General features: G+C 47.9%; 2 protein-coding genes across 2 annotated transcripts; one reads left to right on the top strand and one right to left on the bottom strand.

Moving 5' to 3' along the window:
* The first annotated feature begins 186 nt into the window (after positions 1–186).
* LOC111850431 (stathmin-2-like) lies at positions 187–11699 on the top strand. The gene is made up of 5 exons (XM_023824320.2): positions 187–459; positions 3946–4041; positions 4300–4475; positions 5390–5581; positions 10300–11699. Exons 1-5 carry the CDS (start codon positions 441–443, stop codon positions 10357–10359), a joined length of 543 nt encoding a protein of 180 aa, XP_023680088.1. The 5' UTR covers positions 187–440; the 3' UTR covers positions 10360–11699.
* Positions 11700–12924: 1225 nt separating this feature from the next.
* Positions 12925–17199, bottom strand: LOC111850393 (hairy/enhancer-of-split related with YRPW motif protein 1-like). The gene is made up of 5 exons (XM_023824250.2): positions 16800–17199; positions 16359–16434; positions 16188–16271; positions 15869–15950; positions 12925–14492 (listed from the first exon to the last, which is right to left on the bottom strand). The coding sequence occupies exons 1-5, from the start codon at positions 16883–16885 to the stop codon at positions 13891–13893; spliced, it is 930 nt and encodes a 309-aa protein (XP_023680018.1). The 5' UTR covers positions 16886–17199; the 3' UTR covers positions 12925–13890.
* Between the last annotated feature and the right edge of the window lie 528 nt (positions 17200–17727).

The raw sequence follows: 17727 nt of genomic DNA, 5'->3' as shown, positions 1-17727 counted from the left end.
ACAGGAGAAACAAACATGATTAATTATTAGTAGCAGATCCAACTGAATGTGTATTCGCATGGGTTCAGAAGATTAATTACAGACACAGGCTTTGGTCTTGGGTGAAATAATTATATTTATTTCAAAGCCTGGGATGCACCATGTAGGAAAGGGGGATAATTGGATATCCCTTTCTTACATATTATACTGACGGTTTACATAGACGGGGTGCTGCACGTGTGTCTCCATGCATGCATAAATGAGAGCGGGGGAGCAGGATGTGGGAGCGGGCAGTGTCATTGCTTACGAAGACGACTGCAATTCACAAACCCCTGTCTGATTGCTGTTCCTCCCCACAGTGACCCGATCTGCTGAGTAAGTGCCTTAAAGCAGCCTTTCTCCTGCCTGCATCCTGAAACTGCAACGCTCACTTCGGTACTGAGCAGCATCAACGAAAAACCATGGCTAAAACTGCGATCGGTAAGAGGATGATCGTTTTTGTTGTTATTTTCACGCTAAATGACATAGTATTACTCATGTTTCCAACTAGGAAATGCACTAAGATGTGTTTTACAACGAAAATCTGGGTACAAAAGATGCCCGATGCTCTGAGCCGGTTCAATTAAAGGGAGCGCCCAAAATCTGCCGCATAAAAATGAAGATTGGCTTGAAATCATATACGAAAGCATGCTAATAGAATGCGTTGCTGTGGTTAAGGACCGATGATTTTTCATCTATGTCACAGATTTATTAGCTATCAATGAAATATGAAATACCACCCGTCCTGGGAGATGCAAAAGAAGATGTGTATGTAATTTATTTTGCTTTGCCCAAGGATGAGCGAACTGAAATTCAATACTTATTTATTAATAATAATGGAAGATATATTAAATGCAGAAATAACTTGTTAGTTTAAGACGGCAAGCAGTATTATTTATAATGCCGCACCTGCCGCCGTACACAGCGCATGGTTCTACCGCATAATGCAGAGAGACCCCACCCAAGATTCAGGATTACAAAGCAGGTTCATTGAAAGCCTTATGAATTTAGTAATAAAAATTATTTAAAAAAAAAACACGCATCAGTCATTATGGACACAACGTTGCCGAATAAATGATGATTCTTTTTTCCCGTAACCGAGTTTATTGAAGGTGGAAAGCGATTGCATTGTGTGCCTCTTTTATGTCATGCAACTGTTAGGTGACAGAGATGTGCAAAGATATGGGAAGATATTGGAAATGGGGGCTTTAACCAATGTGTGTGCTGGCTAATAGCCTCGCTGTTTTGCAACTCAGGAAAAATGTTTCTTTATTTTTTTCTCTGAAATCTGTAATATTTAAGGATACGTATTCATTGTCGTCCCGTTAGTCATGTTTGATACGTTAATCCTCTTTTGACAATAGTCTGGTGTTTTCTATTCTACTGCACGGAATAGGAGAAATAAAGCTGTTTCAGTAATTTGACAAATTAACTTGTCATATTTCGCAATTTTAATATAAAATTCGCTTAGTGAAAACCGAATTTCAGACGAAAGGGCAATTAATAGGTAAATGATTAATAAAACAATAAATGCCTTGTGTCTTGTATTCAGTATTCTGAGAGCTGTAATATATATTACGTATTCTGCATTATACAATCTGTATAGTGATATCAGCCAAAGGCCTCGAATACACATTCTGCTGCTAACGTTTCAAAATATACCTGCCTCTGTGTTTTAAACATTCTGTTTAAATATATATTTTTTTTACAAATAAATATTTTTAAATCACATATGGATATCAGTAGCCTGGACGTGGTTACATTCTGTTTTTGCTTATGAACAGGACAGATAAGGAAAATATGGAAGTTTTCACAGTTCGTTTAAGGTTGACAAAGGGAGAGTACGCTCGCTGGAGACGTGCGTTTATTTTATAATTAGGTATTTTTAGTGAATAATTAATTACTAATTAGAAACTCTGGGTATATTTTTATCTTGTCAGTCGCAAATCTACATTGATGCGCGATTCGTTTGTAACATCTGCATAAAAAAATATATTGATTGGGTTTATTAATGGACATGTTTGGTTTTACCAGACGCTAGTTAAGTGTTTTTTCCAGCCCTGTTTTGGACTGTGTTGGACACAGTTAAACCAGGTGCAGCTGTGTTAATTCGCGTAGTGAGTGTAGCACAGCTGTCTGACGGAGGTCGACCAGGTTCTGCAGCAAGGGCCGGGGCACCGCATGGTGGTCACTGCAGCGTACGCTGATCGTCGTTTCCCAATCTGCAGTCACTCCCCGATCAGTCTACGCAAGGGTGTCCGGTCTGTAACTACTCTCACTGGTGGATACTGCGTTTCCCGTTTGATCTGCTGATCCGTGGAGAGCGCGGGGCTGTTCTGCATGGCTGCTGATGTAATGCGTGGTTCTAAGCCCTGAATTGACAGCTTGTTGCATACTGAGCTCAGCTTCCATCACAAGGCACATGGCTGCGCCCGCTAATCCCGGAACGGTGGGCGCGTTATCAAACCACAGCCAGGACTCCCAGGCGCCTTCCACAGAGGTCCTTAGCATTCAAAGCGCTAGTATTTATGATAACAGAAACCAAATTTCAGCCTAACTACAGAATACATTAACCACACATTGAACGTTCCAGTGAGGCTCATCCTTTACTCTCCTGACAGAGGAATTATGGGTAGTAATTCAACGACGCTAACTGGAGGCAGTGTACACAAGTAGTTAAGAGACTTAAACCTTGTCCCCTATCCGTTATTTTGAAACATAGACATTGCTTCGTACGTCTGCTGTCTGTTGCATCTGTAAACATGACACACACACACATATACGGGAGTGTCATAAAATAGCAAAGAAAGTAAACCAAGGTTTATTGCACTAGAAGAATCTGTACTGTAATTTCACCTATGTCACAAAAGCCATAACTTTGTCACTTTATCATCTTATCATCTAAGATTTCCTCATAACCTTCCTTTATTGCCTTCTTTAGAAAAAAAACCCTTACCTTTGTTCTTGAAGAAATCCACCCACTACGTGACTATTCCTATTTCTTGTCTATTCCTATCTCTTTTTAGTAGGGATGAAACGGCATTATAAAACAAGCTTAGAGTAGATCAGATTCTTTGTTTGGTCTCCCTGATGAAAAGCATCTCTGAGCTGAAAGAGCTGAAGAGCTTTGGCGCTCTAATGTCATTCCCCTCCTAGCCTTCATGGTGGCCTGCTAGCATCCCTGAAGATCAGCCATAGGCCACCCTCACCAAGCATGCGGCAAACTCAGATGTTTATCAGGTGATACGACTGTATTCGTTTGTCATTGGAAAACCTTTAGTCCAGTTTAAACGCCTGCAATAGTAAAATAACAGGTTGTAAACACTGAACATTCGGGTTTAATGAAAGGACATCAGGAACCATAACTTTGAAGTGGAAATCTGCTCATTTGTTTGCTCAGTGCTTTTCATATGCATAGGACTGTACACTAATAAAATGTTTCAAAGATAATAAAAATAAGTTGTTTGTGGATCCCGGCTGGTGTATTTATAAAATTCCCAAAGAACATGAAGGATTCATGGAAAACTGAGAAACATAACCTAGCGCAGCGTGGGCAATGCTCTGACTTATGTGGCAAATTGTTCTAGAATGTTGAAAACACTGACTCATGACGGCACGCAGTAATACACACAGAGAGTGTTGATAGTGAAATCAGTCAAATACTAAACATTACATTACACACTTCCTATACTGGAACAGAAGAATTTCTGTGTTTTTTTTCTCTGAATAATGCGAATGTTGAGTGTTCATGGGGAGTGAAGTGCATGCTAACACGTAAGTACTTTTTGATGGATGCTGGGGAATAATATCAAGCAATTTAGTAAATAAACCTGCTTATTATTTTGGGTGGAGTTCCCATTTAAAATGATTTAAAATGATTAAATGGGAACTCCATTTAATCACAATGATTGTGATGTTTTATTCCAGCTTACAAAGAGAAGATGAAGGAGTTGTCTGTTCTCTCCCTCATCTGCTCCTGCTTCTATCCTGAGTCACGCAACAAACTGGTTTGCGAATTCGAAGGTATGCATTACTTTGCAGCATTGTCTATGGAGGCTAGTTTTGAAAGTCCATTAAACACCTGAAGCTCATTTTAGATTATTATGTGAGAATTATTGTAGTTTGTAAATCACTGACTACTTTGTCTTAGGTCCTACTGGTTATTGTATTAGTTCTCATTAGGTTAAATGAGGGAGTGATTAATCCACATGGTGTCTTCCTCCAGGTTCTGTTTACTGTACCACTAATGAATCGTTGGTCTTCTGTTTGTTCGCTGTACAGACATGGAGGTGAAGCCCATCAACAAGCGGGCTTCTGGCCAGGCCTTTGAGGTGATCCTCAAGCCACCATCACCGGTGACTGATGCAGGTTACAGCATCACCTGGCCCCCCAAGAAGAGGGAGGTCTCCCTGGACGACATCCAGAAGAAACTGGAGGCTGCTGAGGACCGGAGAAAAGTATTTCCATGTTTTCTCTTGACATAAACAACTTAACTGATACATTGGTTTAATTTCTGAGCATGATGAAGTATTTTATTACTCATTAGTAACAATATGTTTTACCCATCAGACTTTCGACTGTTTGAAATGAATAGGTTTGCTATATGTTTACGAATAGGTTTACCATGTTTATTAAACACACAGACCATAACTGAAGTCAGAATGTGACACAGGCATCTGACAAGCTGTCACAAAAATCAAATAAATCAAAGTTTATCTAGCAGATGTACAGCATACAGCAGTAGATGCAGGCAATGATATGAGCTTCCTACTAAAGTAATAAGTAAAGTTTAAGGATAAATAAAAGATACATACAAAAATAAACTTGCTAAATACAGTAAGAAAAAACAAAGAGAAAAGCATTAAATGTGAAAATTGTCCATAATAATAGCCTTTGCAGCTACTGAGTAGCCTAACTGACTGAAGGAAGCTGTTACAGAGACTTTTCTGTGAATTGATGCTCCGATACCGTTTCCCTGATGGCAGGAGTGAAACAGTTTGTGGCTGGAGTGGATGGGGTCCTTCTGTAGATGTCCTGGATGTTATGCAGCTCAAAACAGCAATAGTCTGTGGTGTCTCTGCAAGGTTTCTCATGTGAGGACTGTGCAGCTTCCTCACCACAGCCACATCACACTAAGCACTTTGGGGCTGCTAGTGTGTCTTGAAATAGCAACGATGGCCATGTGTTTTGGTCACCGACATGGAGGAGTAGTGGGCAGGATGAAGGGCCTCAGCACAAAGCCATATGCTGACACACCGGGAAGGAGAGAGGAGTGGGGGACCGCAACGAAAGAGCTCTAGCAGAAAACCAAGGCTGCATGCCTCAGGCTTGAGAAGAGCATTGTGACAGCAATGTGTCCCTGCTTCACCAGTCCCAGGAGGCCCAGGTGCTGAAGGCGCTGGCCGAGAAGCGTGACCATGAGCGGGATGTCCTGCTCAAGGCCATCGAGGAGAACAGCAACTTCAGCAAGATGGCCGAAGAGAAACTGATCTTCAAGATGGAGCAGATCAAGGAGAATCGTGAGGCCCACCTGGCAGCTATCATGGAGCGCCTGCATGAGAAGGTGAGATTCTAGGTCCTGAAGACAACAGGCATGAGCCTACTTTGATTTCTGTGCAAGTGTGTGCCCTCTGGTGGACACCATTCTCATGTGAAGGGCCCTCTAGTGGACATAATTAGAATGTGCAAGTATGTGCTTTAGTGAATCCCATTCTGAAAGTGCAAGTATGCCCTCTAGGGGTAGCATGAGAGCTTAGTAGATAGAATTGCTGCCATAAGGCTGACTTACGTGCAGAATCTACACCGACCATACATGGTAGCTGTGTACCCTATGCCATAGCCTTTGCCATAGCCTGATATGCGCCTCCCCCAATATGAAGCGTCAGGCCACGGCATAGGGTACACGGCTACCTCCCCCGATATGAAGCGTCAGGCCACGGCATAGGGTACACGGCTACCTCCCCCGATATGAAGCGTCAGACCACGGCATAGGGTACACGGCTACCTCCCCCGATATGAAGCGTCAGACAACGGCATAGGGTACACGGCTACCTCCCCCGATATGAAGCGTCAGACCACGGCATAGGGTACACGGCTACCTCCCCCGATATGAAGCGTCAGACAACGGCATAGGGTACACGGCTACCTCCCCCGATATGAAGCGTCAGACAACGGCATAGGGTACACGGCTACCTCCCCCGATATGAAGCGTCAGACAACGGCATAGGGTACACGGCTACCTCCCCCGATATGAAGCGTCAGGCCACGGCATAGGGTACACGGCTACCTCCCCCGATATGAAGCGTCAGACCACGGCATAGGGTACACGGCTACCTCCCCCGATATGAAGCGTCAGACAACGGCATAGGGTACACGGCTACCTCCCCCGATATGAAGCGTCAGGCCACGGCATAGGGTACACGGCTACCTCCCCCGATATGAAGCGTCAGACCACGGCATAGGGTACACGGCTACCTCCCCCGATATGAAGCGTCAGACCACGGCATAGGGTACACGGCTACCTCCCCCGATATGAAGCGTCAGACAACGGCATAGGGTACACGGCTACCTCCCCCGATATGAAGCGTCAGACAACGGCATAGGGTACACGGCTACCTCCCCCGATATGAAGCGTCAGACAACGGCATAGGGTACACGGCTACCTCCCCCGATATGAAGCATCAGGCCACGGCATAGGGTACACGGCTACCTCCCCCGATATGAAGCGTCAGACCACGGCATAGGGTACACGGCTACCTCCCCCGATATGAAGCGTCAGACAACGGCATAGGGTACACGGCTACCTCCCCCGATATGAAGCGTCAGACCACGGCATAGGGTACACGGCTACCTCCCCCGATATGAAGCGTCAGGCCACGGCATAGGGTACACGGCTACCTCCCCCGATATGAAGCGTCAGACCACGGCATAGGGTACACGGCTACCTCCCCCGATATGAAGCGTCAGACCACGGCATAGGGTACACGGCTACCTCCCCCGATATGAAGCGTCAGACCACGGCATAGGGTACACGGCTACCTCCCCCGATATGAAGCGTCAGACCACGGCATAGGGTACACGGCTACCTCCCCCGATATGAAGCGTCAGACAACGGCATAGGGTACACGGCTACCTCCCCCGATATGAAGCGTCAGACAACGGCATAGGGTACACGGCTACCTCCCCCGATATGAAGCGTCAGACAACGGCATAGGGTACACGGCTACCTCCCCCGATATGAAGCGTCAGACAACGGCATAGGGTACACGGCTACCTCCCCCGATATGAAGCATCAGGCCACGGCATAGGGTACACGGCTACCTCCCCCGATATGAAGCGTCAGACCACGGCATAGGGTACACGGCTACCTCCCCCGATATGAAGCGTCAGACAACGGCATAGGGTACACGGCTACCTCCCCCGATATGAAGCGTCAGACCACGGCATAGGGTACACGGCTACCTCCCCCGATATGAAGCGTCAGGCCACGGCATAGGGTACACGGCTACCTCCCCCGATATGAAGCGTCAGACCACGGCATAGGGTACACGGCTACCTCCCCCGATATGAAGCGTCAGACCACGGCATAGGGTACACGGCTACCTCCCCCGATATGAAGCGTCAGACCACGGCATAGGGTACACGGCTACCTCCCCCGATATGAAGCGTCAGGCCACGGCATAGGGTACACGGCTACCTCCCCCGATATGAAGCGTCAGACCACGGCATAGGGTACACGGCTACCTCCCCCGATATGAAGCGTCAGACAACGGCATAGGGTACACGGCTACCTCCCCCGATATGAAGCGTCAGACCACGGCATAGGGTACACGGCTACCTCCCCCGATATGAAGCGTCAGACAACGGCATAGGGTACACGGCTACCTCCCCCGATATGAAGCATCAGGCCACGGCATAGGGTACACGGCTACCTCCCCCGATATGAAGCGTCAGGCCACGGCATAGGGTACACGGCTACCTCCCCCGATATGAAGCGTCAGACCACGGCATAGGGTACACGGCTACCTCCCCCGATATGAAGCGTCAGACCACGGCATAGGGTACACGGCTACCTCCCCCGATATGAAGCGTCAGACCACGGCATAGGGTACACGGCTACCTCCCCCGATATGAAGCGTCAGACCACGGCATAGGGTACACGGCTACCTCCCCCGATATGAAGCGTCAGACAATGGCATAGGGTACACGGCTACCTCCCCCGATATGAAGCGTCAGGCCACGGCATAGGGTACACCCAGGGGCGGATTAAGGTGTACGGAGGCCCCTAGGCTACAGTAGTCTGTGGGCCCCCCAACCCAGCCCCGCTCCGCGCCAATGGGGACCCCCTTGCAGGCTGGCACACGTGGGGCCCCTAGGCTTAAGCCATATCTAGCCTGTGCGTTAATCCGCCCCTGGGTACACCGCTACCTCCCCTGATATGAAGCGTCAGGCCACGGCATAGGGTACACGGCTGCCTCCCCCGATATGAAGCGTCAGACCACGGCATAGGGTACACGGCTACCTCCCCCGATATGAAGCGTCAGGCCACGGCATAGGGTACACCCAGGGGCGGATTAAGGTGTACGGAGGCCCCTAGGCTACAGTAGTCTGTGGGCCCCCCAACCCAGCCCCGCTCCGCGCCAATGGGGGCCCCCTTGCAGGCTGGCACACGTGGGGCCCCTAGGCTTAAGCCATATCTAGCCTGTGCGTTAATCCGCCCCTGGGTACACCGCTACCTCCCCTGATATGAAGCGTCAGGCCACGGCATAGGGTACACGGCTACCTCCCCCGATATGAAGCGTCAGACCACGGCATAGGGTACACGGCTACCTCCCCCGATATGAAGCGTCAGGCCACGGCATAGGGTACACGGCTACCTCCCCCGATATGAAGCGTCAGACCACGGCATAGGGTACACGGCTACCTCCCCCGATATGAAGCGTCAGACAATGGCATAGGGTACACGGCTACCTCCCCCGATATGAAGCGTCAGGCCACGGCATAGGGTACACGGCTACCTCCCCCGATATGAAGCGTCAGGCCACGGCATAGGGTACACGGCTACCTCCCCCGATATGAAGCGTCAGACCACGGCATAGGGTACACGGCTACCTCCCCCGATATGAAGCGTCAGGCCACGGCATAGGGTACACGGCTACCTCCCCCGATATGAAGCGTCAGACCACGGCATAGGGTACACCCAGGGGCGGATTAAGGTGTACGGAGGCCCCTAGGCTACAGTAGTCTGTGGGCCCCCCAACCCAGCCCCGCTCCGCGCCAATGGGGGCCCCCTTGCAGGCTGGCACACGTGGGGCCCCTAGGCTTAAGCCATATCTAGCCTGTGCGTTAATCCGCCCCTGGGTACACCGCTACCTCCCCTGATATGAAGCGTCAGGCCACGGCATAGGGTACACGGCTACCTCCCCCGATATGAAGCGTCAGACCACGGCATAGGGTACACGGCTACCTCCCCCGATATGAAGCGTCAGGCCACGGCATAGGGTACACGGCTACCTCCCCCGATATGAAGCGTCAGGCCACGGCATAGGGTACACGGCTACCTCCCCCGATATGAAGCGTCAGGCCACGGCATAGGGTACACGGCTACCTCCCCCGATATGAAGCGTCAGACCATGGCATAGGGTACATAGCTACCGACGGTATGGATTCAGCTGAAAAGTATAAATCGTCCTTTACACTTCAAAGGCTGGGTTTGGAATCATACCTCTTCCATTTGTCTTGGGTTTGCATGTTCTCTCTATGGCTGGCAGTAAGGTCATAGTGCCCATAGTGTGTGATTCTGCATGTATACCCTGCAATGGACTGGCACCCTTTCTTGTGGGTACCCCTTCCTTGTGCTTCCTGGGACACGCTCCTGGCCCCACTGATAACTATATCCAAGATAAGCCGCCGGAATATGCATGGAAATGTTTCTGCTGGTGGACACCATTTTCATGTGCGGTTGTGTGTTCTAAGGGACACTAAACTTCTGTCCAAGTGTGCCCCCTACTGGACACTCTCTCAAGACCATTATTTTGGGCTGAATCTGCAATAGTCAGTACTATACAAGTGAGGGTTAATTTATGTGGGAGGACATGTTGATGTATAATATAATGTGGTTATTTTAGGGTGATACAGTGATTGACTTTAATGAATATTTTTAATGAAATGCTTAACATGAACACACTGACTGCCTGAGATGCTGCTAGCCAGCACATAGCAGTGAGGGGGGGGTTGTGACTGTTGGGATTATTGGCTGTCCTCTCTGTGTCGTCGGCTCAGGAAAGGCACGCCGCTGAGGTGCGCAGGAACAAGGAGCTGAGGGAGGAGCTGACGGCATGAGCTGAGAGGCCCCCTGGCCCCCGCCCTGCCTCCCCACACCCTCGTCCCCTTCCCCACCGCTACTCCAGTGCAGAACGCAGGCCTTGGCCATCCAGCGGGGGCGGGGAAGGACCAAGCAACCCCCACTATCAGCATTATCAAACGAAACAAAACGAAAAAGCATTGCACTCCTTTCAGAAGAATGATTTGCTTGATTTACAACAAAAGTGAACATGGGTATTGTTTTTGTAAATATTTCCTATTGTGTTATTTATACATATATATAAATATAGACAAATGTATTTCGCTGTGCAGTTATGGATTTTGTTTATATACTTTTTTATGTTCTTGAGATCTGCAACAGTTTGTCTTGTAACAAGCTTTGGTGTTGTGAGTTGGCAGTTGGCTGACGTGTTTTCGACGATGTCTGTCTAAGTGTCATTGTTAAGAATGCAAGGAGTTACTGCGCTCAGGCTCCAGGTAGATATAAGCTTTTTGGGGACTGATATAGCATTGTGACGTTTACAATTTCTCCATCTCTTCTCCGTTCTCTATTCCTCCTACACTTACACATAGACACGCACACACACTTTCAGAGGCGTTCTGCCTGTAAGACTTCTGCCTGTTACGCTTTGCTGATAACTCGATAAGATGGCGTTTAAGGACAGAGACGTGCGCCGGCTGACACAGCGGTGCTGTCTAATCTGCATGGCTCGCACGATCCTTCCTATGTTCGCCTTCAATCATAAGTACTCCTCATCGAATGTGTGGAAAGTGCGACATCTACTGGTCGAGTGGCAAACAAGCTCCGCCAGCTTTTTGTTTTTTAATTTACTGGCCTGGGGTTACGCTTATATGCTGTTTACGGCGTTGGCCCTCCACTTTATTCGACACGGAAGTCTTATCTAGACGACGATGTGATTGCAGAACGAAAAATAGCCTTCGTGCAACCGTGTATCTGTTGGTCAGTATTTGGAGGAAAAAACATCAAAACTTTCGAAATAGGCAGCGGAGCTGTACGTACTTGTACACATCAGCCGTCGCGTTAGGAAACGCAGCTTGAGAATGTTACAGTCGCGATACAAGCGTGAAAGACGCTGTTGTCAAACAAAGGCCGTGTCACCACAGACATAACATATCGAAATAATGCCAAAAAAGACACACGCCCCCTGGTCAGTGTAGCTGGTTAAGAATAGTGATCATGGTGTTGCATCTTCAGCGGTCTTTACCTTTCTCTTGGATTTGTAATCGTCTTAGAAGAATGTGTCCGCCTGCATATTCCGCTTCCTTTTTGTGTTTTTTCCTTCCCCATATATCTTTGTGAACAATCTGTGGTCAATAAAGGTTTGGGGTTCTGTGAACATGGAGAGTGTGGCTGCCTCTTTGACGCCTGACCAGAGCAAACCTTATACTGACATTTGCACATTTTTGTGCATTTTGGTGTCTTTTATACCTGACTTTTACGTTAAAATGTGATTTTAATATCACAGTGAAACCACCACTGTAATAAAGGACAACCTTGCACAAGGCGTGCACGTTATATCGAAGGGTTGCCACCTCTCACGCATCTGGCGTGACACTCGCTTTCAGACTCTCACGCTCATGCAAGAAATCATACGGTACACCTATATTATTCCATTTTAAACCTAAAATTAGCTCCATCAAAAACGTTAGGGTACTTTGCAAACCTTACAGACTATTTACAAGGTAATGAAACTGTCATATACATGTTAATGCATGTGCATGTCTGTGAAGACTTGTCTCAAGTTGAAAATCTCACGCCAGCCACCGGACCAAAGTTTGCAACCCTGTATTTCATTACAGTCAATATAATGAACGTAACCAACTGCGGCGTTTAATACCTGCGCAGCGCTACCTGTTATACAGGGGGTTTAGGGTTACGCTACCAGGTAACCTGTACCCCCCGCGCTCCCGTCCTGTGAGCTCACCCCCGGCCCTCTTCCCACAGCTCTCCGCACACAAACGTCCCGTTCCCACACTGCAGGGCTGACCGCTCCTTGTCCAGGATTTCCTCTTGTCCTTAATCGTTTCCTGGACACACACAGCCGCGGAGGCCCGTGGTTATATTTAAACGCTGGCATTTTTTCAGGACGGATCCATGTCAGTTACCCATTAAGGTATGCACAATAACATTTCATTCCATTCGCATAATGTCGGGCTATAAATATGTTGCATTTGTTACTAATTTAATAAGCAAGTTAATTATAAAACAGTGCAATGTTGGGGTCTTTTTCAACCCCTTTGACCCTTAATTCACTAATGCGTTTACCTTTGGTCTGTATCTGTCCTAGTGCCCGTAATACACACCTTATTAAGTTATTGAATTCCACTTCGAGAAAACCCAGTTTCTTCACGTTTTAAAAATGCGGCTCATTCTTTTGATGGTTAATTTTTTTTAGCTCCAACTTCATCCTCTGAATTTAATCCCAACTTAATTCTGCATTAATCTCACTTTAGTTAAATTAATCTCCTTTGCACTCTTCTGATTTTTACGATCCTGTTTTTCCAAGTCTGCCCTCGTCAGACACTAATACTTCCAATAAATAAATACGCGTTTAAGCATGATGAGATCTTACAATAAGAATTTATTGAGTAGTTTCCAAACAGTGTGGGCACACAAAGGTGGTGTATACAGTACCATACAAACTCCTCCTAGGCACATCGTTTTCCCACTGTACCTTACATCTTCATTTCGGAAATGTTATGGAATCTGACCTGTCACGGCCTCAAAAACAAGAAACGTTCTGTACATTTCCCAGAATTCAACTGAATGAAATGCAAATGAGCACAAAGCTATTTAAATGAGAGATTGATGCTATGACTGTGGCTTCCCATTACATGTGGATGGGGCTGTTTCATAGCAGCAAAAAACAATGGTCATTTAAGGGGAAAAAACATAGTAATATATTTTGTGCAGTAATATAAAGGAAGTTTGCAAATGGCACAAATACAAATGCGTTTTTTTAAATAAGATTTCTGGAAGAAAAACATCTATAGATAGTAAATTTAAATAGTATAAAACTATCTGATATAGGGACACATGGTTGTTATTAGGGTTACTGAAGTTACTAAAGTTAATCTCACATTACAAAATGCACAGGACAGATAACGTGTGGACCCATGATTACTCTCTACAAGTAGGGCAACCCAGAACTAATCATTTTGTGGAAAGTCTATTTGTTGTTATTACGTATAGAATCACTTTTGATTTATATATTTTTTGGGGGAATTTCCTGCATAAAGTGCTCTCTAGAACAACACATGTATGCTGGCCTACAGCCTTGCTCATGCTAGGGTCCTACTAGTAGTGTGAAATTATACCAGCAGAGTACACAATTAACACTAACTAATTTGTTATAGGAGTGACCCCAAGTACAATCCCTTTTGTAACTGTTCCTGTTTCCACCTTTTTCCTTTATCCATTACAAAACAAAGCAAATAAAAAAAAAAAAATTACAGGAAGGAAAGTTTTCAAGCCGCCATTGCTGAAAGGGCCCAGCTAAGTCGATGCTGCTGGTCGGGCGCAAAAGTTCAAAAGGCCCCTATCTCAGTGGTCCAGGGTTTGTAGGGCTTCCCTAGGCCAGCAGTGGGGTCAGGTGTACTGGAGGAGCCGGGGGAGAACAGGGGAAAGGCGCCGAGGGGGAAGGGGAATGTCGACAAGGAGGAGAGGGAGGAGAGCAGGGGCGGTGGTAGCTTGGGGAGTGAAACGGGCATGGCGGAGGACAAGGAGCCGTTTGAAGGCACCCTCAAGGGGCCAGACTCTGTGGAAGCTGCACCACTCAGCTTGGTGTGACCCCGGGGGTCTGAAGGGGAGGAGGAGGGGGAGGAAGATGGGGGACTGCTTGTCCTGCGTGGCGCGACATGCCCCGGCTGCTGCTGAGACTGGAAGAGGAACTGGTGCGCCGGGTGCATGCCCACCACCCCGAAGGCAGAGCCCCATGCCAGGCGGCCCAGTCCGGAGTGCACCTCCCTCTGTGAGGCACAGCTGCTGAGGTGAGAGACCAGTCGCATCCGCAGCGGGTCCACGCTATCCAGGCCCTCGATGACGCTGAGGTAGCGGGCTGCCTCTGCCAGGCACTCACGGAAGCCCAGGCTGCGGTAGTCCATGGCTAGCGTGTGAGCATCGAAGTAACCTGCAAAGATAGATCACAGGCTCAACACTCCACAAGGAAGGGCCGCGAGCCTCGACCCGCCGCAAGGGCCGCGAGCCTCGACCCACCGCAAGGGCCGCGAGCCTCGACCCGCCGCAAGGAAGGGCCGCGAGCCTCGACCCGCCGCAAGGAAGGGCCGCGAGCCTCGACCCGCCGCAAGGAAGGGCCGCGAGCCTCCACCCGCCGCAAGGGCCGCGAGCCTCGACCCACCGCAAGGGCCGCGAGCCTCGACCCGCCGCAAGGGCCGCGAGCCTCGACCCGCCGCAAGGAAGGGCCGCGAGCCTCCACCCGCCGCAAGGAAGGGCCGCGAGCCTCCACCCGCCGCAAGGAAGGGCCGCGAGCCTCCACCCGCCGCAAGGAAGGGCCGCGAGCCTCCACCCGCCGCAAGGAAGGGCCGCGAGCCTCCACCCGCCGCAAGGAAGGGCCGCGAGCGCCGACACGCCGCAAGGAAGGGCAACGAGCCTCAAAACCCTGCAAGGCTCCTAACAAAACCAACTGAGAGAGCCTCCTCCCCATTCCATCAAGCCAGGGGATGAAGGAGAAACAATTGCATTAAATGGAAAATAATCACAGTGACAAATTCACTCTCTTAAGAGCCAGGGAATTAAGCACAACCCAGAACCAGAATACCCACTGGCCTTCCCATTTTTTACTTACAGAACCGCTCATAGTTATTTTACATCCACTCTTGTCAACATCCACTACACTTCGACTGCTTTCACGTGGCTGAAAATAGTTTACAATCACGACAGGCCTGTGCCATTTAGCTGGGCTTGTTCCGAATGGTTGGCATACATAGTGCCCAGGGCTGGATCCGAATGGTTGGCATACATAGTGCCCAGGGCTGGATCCGAATGGTTGGCATACATAGTGCCCAGGGCTGGATCCGAATGGTTGGCATACATAGTGCCCAGGGCTGGATCCGAATGGTTGGCATACATAGTGCCCAGGGCTGGATCCGAATGGTTGGCATACATAGTGCCAGGCCAAGCAGGTCTTCATTTAGAATAGGTAGGCAGTAGATAAACTGCAGCAGAATAAATTCAAATTAATTTACAAGTGACATTCACTATTCACCATCACCGGTAGAGCACTTGGTGATTTTACCATGTACTTGACTGGGAAATCATTTTATTAGACTACATAAGATGTAACAAGATGGAGATGGACAGAACTGACAACTTTTTTTAAATGAGTATTTAAGTCAAATGAATTTAAGCTTGGGAAACACCAGCTATTGTAAACTCGGGGCCATTGTGCTAGACAAATGGTAATTCTGCATTACAAACAATGACAACTTGGTTTCTTCCTCGAAAATGTTCACCAATGAGTTCACCAAAAGAACCTTAACCGCCTACCTTTTCCGCCAGCAGCATGAAGCAGTTTAAGATGATCCACGGTCATCTGCAGAATCTCAGCCTTTTCCAATTTAGCGGAACCCTAAAGGTTTGAAAAAGCAGACTGAATGCATACAATAGATGGAAACGTCCCAAAGTGTACAGTTTTCTTAAATTAATTTGCATCAGTGTTAAAAAAAAACATTTGGGGGTACGAAATGTATGCAGAAAGAACGTCATGGTTTATTTTCACTGTATAATGAATAAAAATCACAACTGACGGCCAGTGGATACGGGATGTGAATGATTAAAAGGCGCTGTCCCAGTCGTAGCCGGATACCTGTTTCTCAAAGGCGCTGGGGACCAGCCTCCTGAGCTCCGACAGGCTGTTGTTGATCCGGTCACGGCGCCGCTTCTCTATTATCTAGGGACAAACAGCGCTGATAGTAAGAACAGGTGCGCGCAGCCAGGGACGCGCTCGCGGACACGAGCCGGGGTGCCGAGCACTCACCCCACGGCGCACTTTCCTCGCCTGAACTTGAGAGGATGTGGAGGGAGACATTGATCCGTGCGGAGAACACGGATTCCTAGCAGAGGCGCACAAACACTGCAGATAAGCGCTTCATTTCCCCCATAATTAATTTCAATAGCACGTTATGCTCTAATATACAATGCATGTATATAACGGATTTTACAAGGAAGCTTTTGAGGTTGTTTCGCAAAATCATACCTCAATAACCCATTTTCTACATACTTATAGACAACTACTTAATTTACTATATAACATGCATTACCAGCAATTTAAATATGTTCTTTCATTTAACACAGCACAATTACTCGATAATACAACAAATCAATCAACACTTTAATACTTCGCCGACTCGTCAATTTTTCCTTCAGGCAACGTCGGCTATTTTATTGCAAATCTTGATCGCATCGTATGGTCGCTTACCCATTTTCATCGACGCTTTCTCTCTCTACTTCAATGCTGTCGTCGAGGTCACTGTCCGACGACGTATAATCGTGATTTCTTTTCATTTTGACCGCAAACAATCCTTTGCAGAGCACCGTCCGTCAACAAGCGACTCTCCCTGGAGCAGGTTCGAGTATGAAACTTCTTTCCCACGGTATAAATTCTACGCAATTCGAAGAAAGAATGGACTGACGGATGGAGGGGCGGGTTCCTCCAAGCAACTGGCCAATAAGGAACAAACGATCGTCTGAGTGGCCTTGCCGTTTGACGGATCCGGGGTCCATCCACGCCCCTTCTTTGAATATTCTTGACCGAGATCCAATAGATGCGCAGTGCGCGCCTGTTGTACTCCGCCCACGTGCTCCTCGTGCACTGCGGCCCTTCTCTCAAAGGAGTGTGGCGGCTGGCCGGCTGTCAGCACGCGCTGCCCGTGGGAAAGTTCCAAAGCTAAGCGCTGTTAGCCAATAAGAGGCGACGGGCGTCAGAAGCGGCGGAATGAATGGGGCAATTGGTTTGGGCGACGGGCGGTCTGTGATTAAGCGTGTGAACCTGAAACCTAATACTAACTTACCCGACCCAGCCGTACACAAAAGGAAGCGGCTGTGTTTATTTTCACCCGATGGGGAGGCGGCTGTAGGTAAAGAGATGCAAGAGGTGTTCCGAATATAAGGCAAGCTGATTAAGGAGATCGGCACATGTAAAAACAAAACCATGTCACCGACAAACTGCAGTTAAATTGTCGAAACTGCTGGCTTATATATATATATATATATATAATGTGTGTGTGTGTGCGCGCATTATTTTTAGTGCCAATAGCTCGGAACCCCATATCGACACACATACACACACGGAGATAGCTCACACTCAGTCTTAAACATTAATTAACCATATTTTCTGTTTTTTATGT

The sequence above is a fragment of the Paramormyrops kingsleyae genome, chromosome 9 (genome assembly GCF_048594095.1).
Source record: "Paramormyrops kingsleyae isolate MSU_618 chromosome 9, PKINGS_0.4, whole genome shotgun sequence".
NCBI classification, from domain to species: domain Eukaryota; kingdom Metazoa; phylum Chordata; class Actinopteri; order Osteoglossiformes; family Mormyridae; genus Paramormyrops; species Paramormyrops kingsleyae.
The sequence above is the reverse complement of the archived record's forward strand: the minus strand, read 5'-3'. Positions and strand labels throughout refer to the sequence as shown.

Excerpts from the sequence above, each read along its gene's own strand:
- LOC111850431 (XM_023824320.2), top strand. Across the intron at positions 4,476-5,389 it reads CTGCTGAGGACCGGAGAAAA|TCCCAGGAGGCCCAGGTGCT; the intron begins GTATTTCCATGT and ends CTGCTTCACCAG. Across the intron at positions 5,582-10,299 it reads TGGAGCGCCTGCATGAGAAG|GAAAGGCACGCCGCTGAGGT; the intron begins GTGAGATTCTAG and ends TCGTCGGCTCAG.
- LOC111850393 (XM_023824250.2), bottom strand. The coding sequence starts at position 16,885 with ATGAAAAGAAATCACGATTATACGTCGTCGGACAGTGACCTCGACGAC. Across the intron at positions 15,951-16,187 it reads CCAGCGCCTTTGAGAAACAG|GGTTCCGCTAAATTGGAAAA; the intron begins GTATCCGGCTAC and ends TCAAACCTTTAG. Across the intron at positions 14,493-15,868 it reads TCATGCTGCTGGCGGAAAAG|GTTACTTCGATGCTCACACG; the intron begins GTAGGCGGTTAA and ends CTATCTTTGCAG.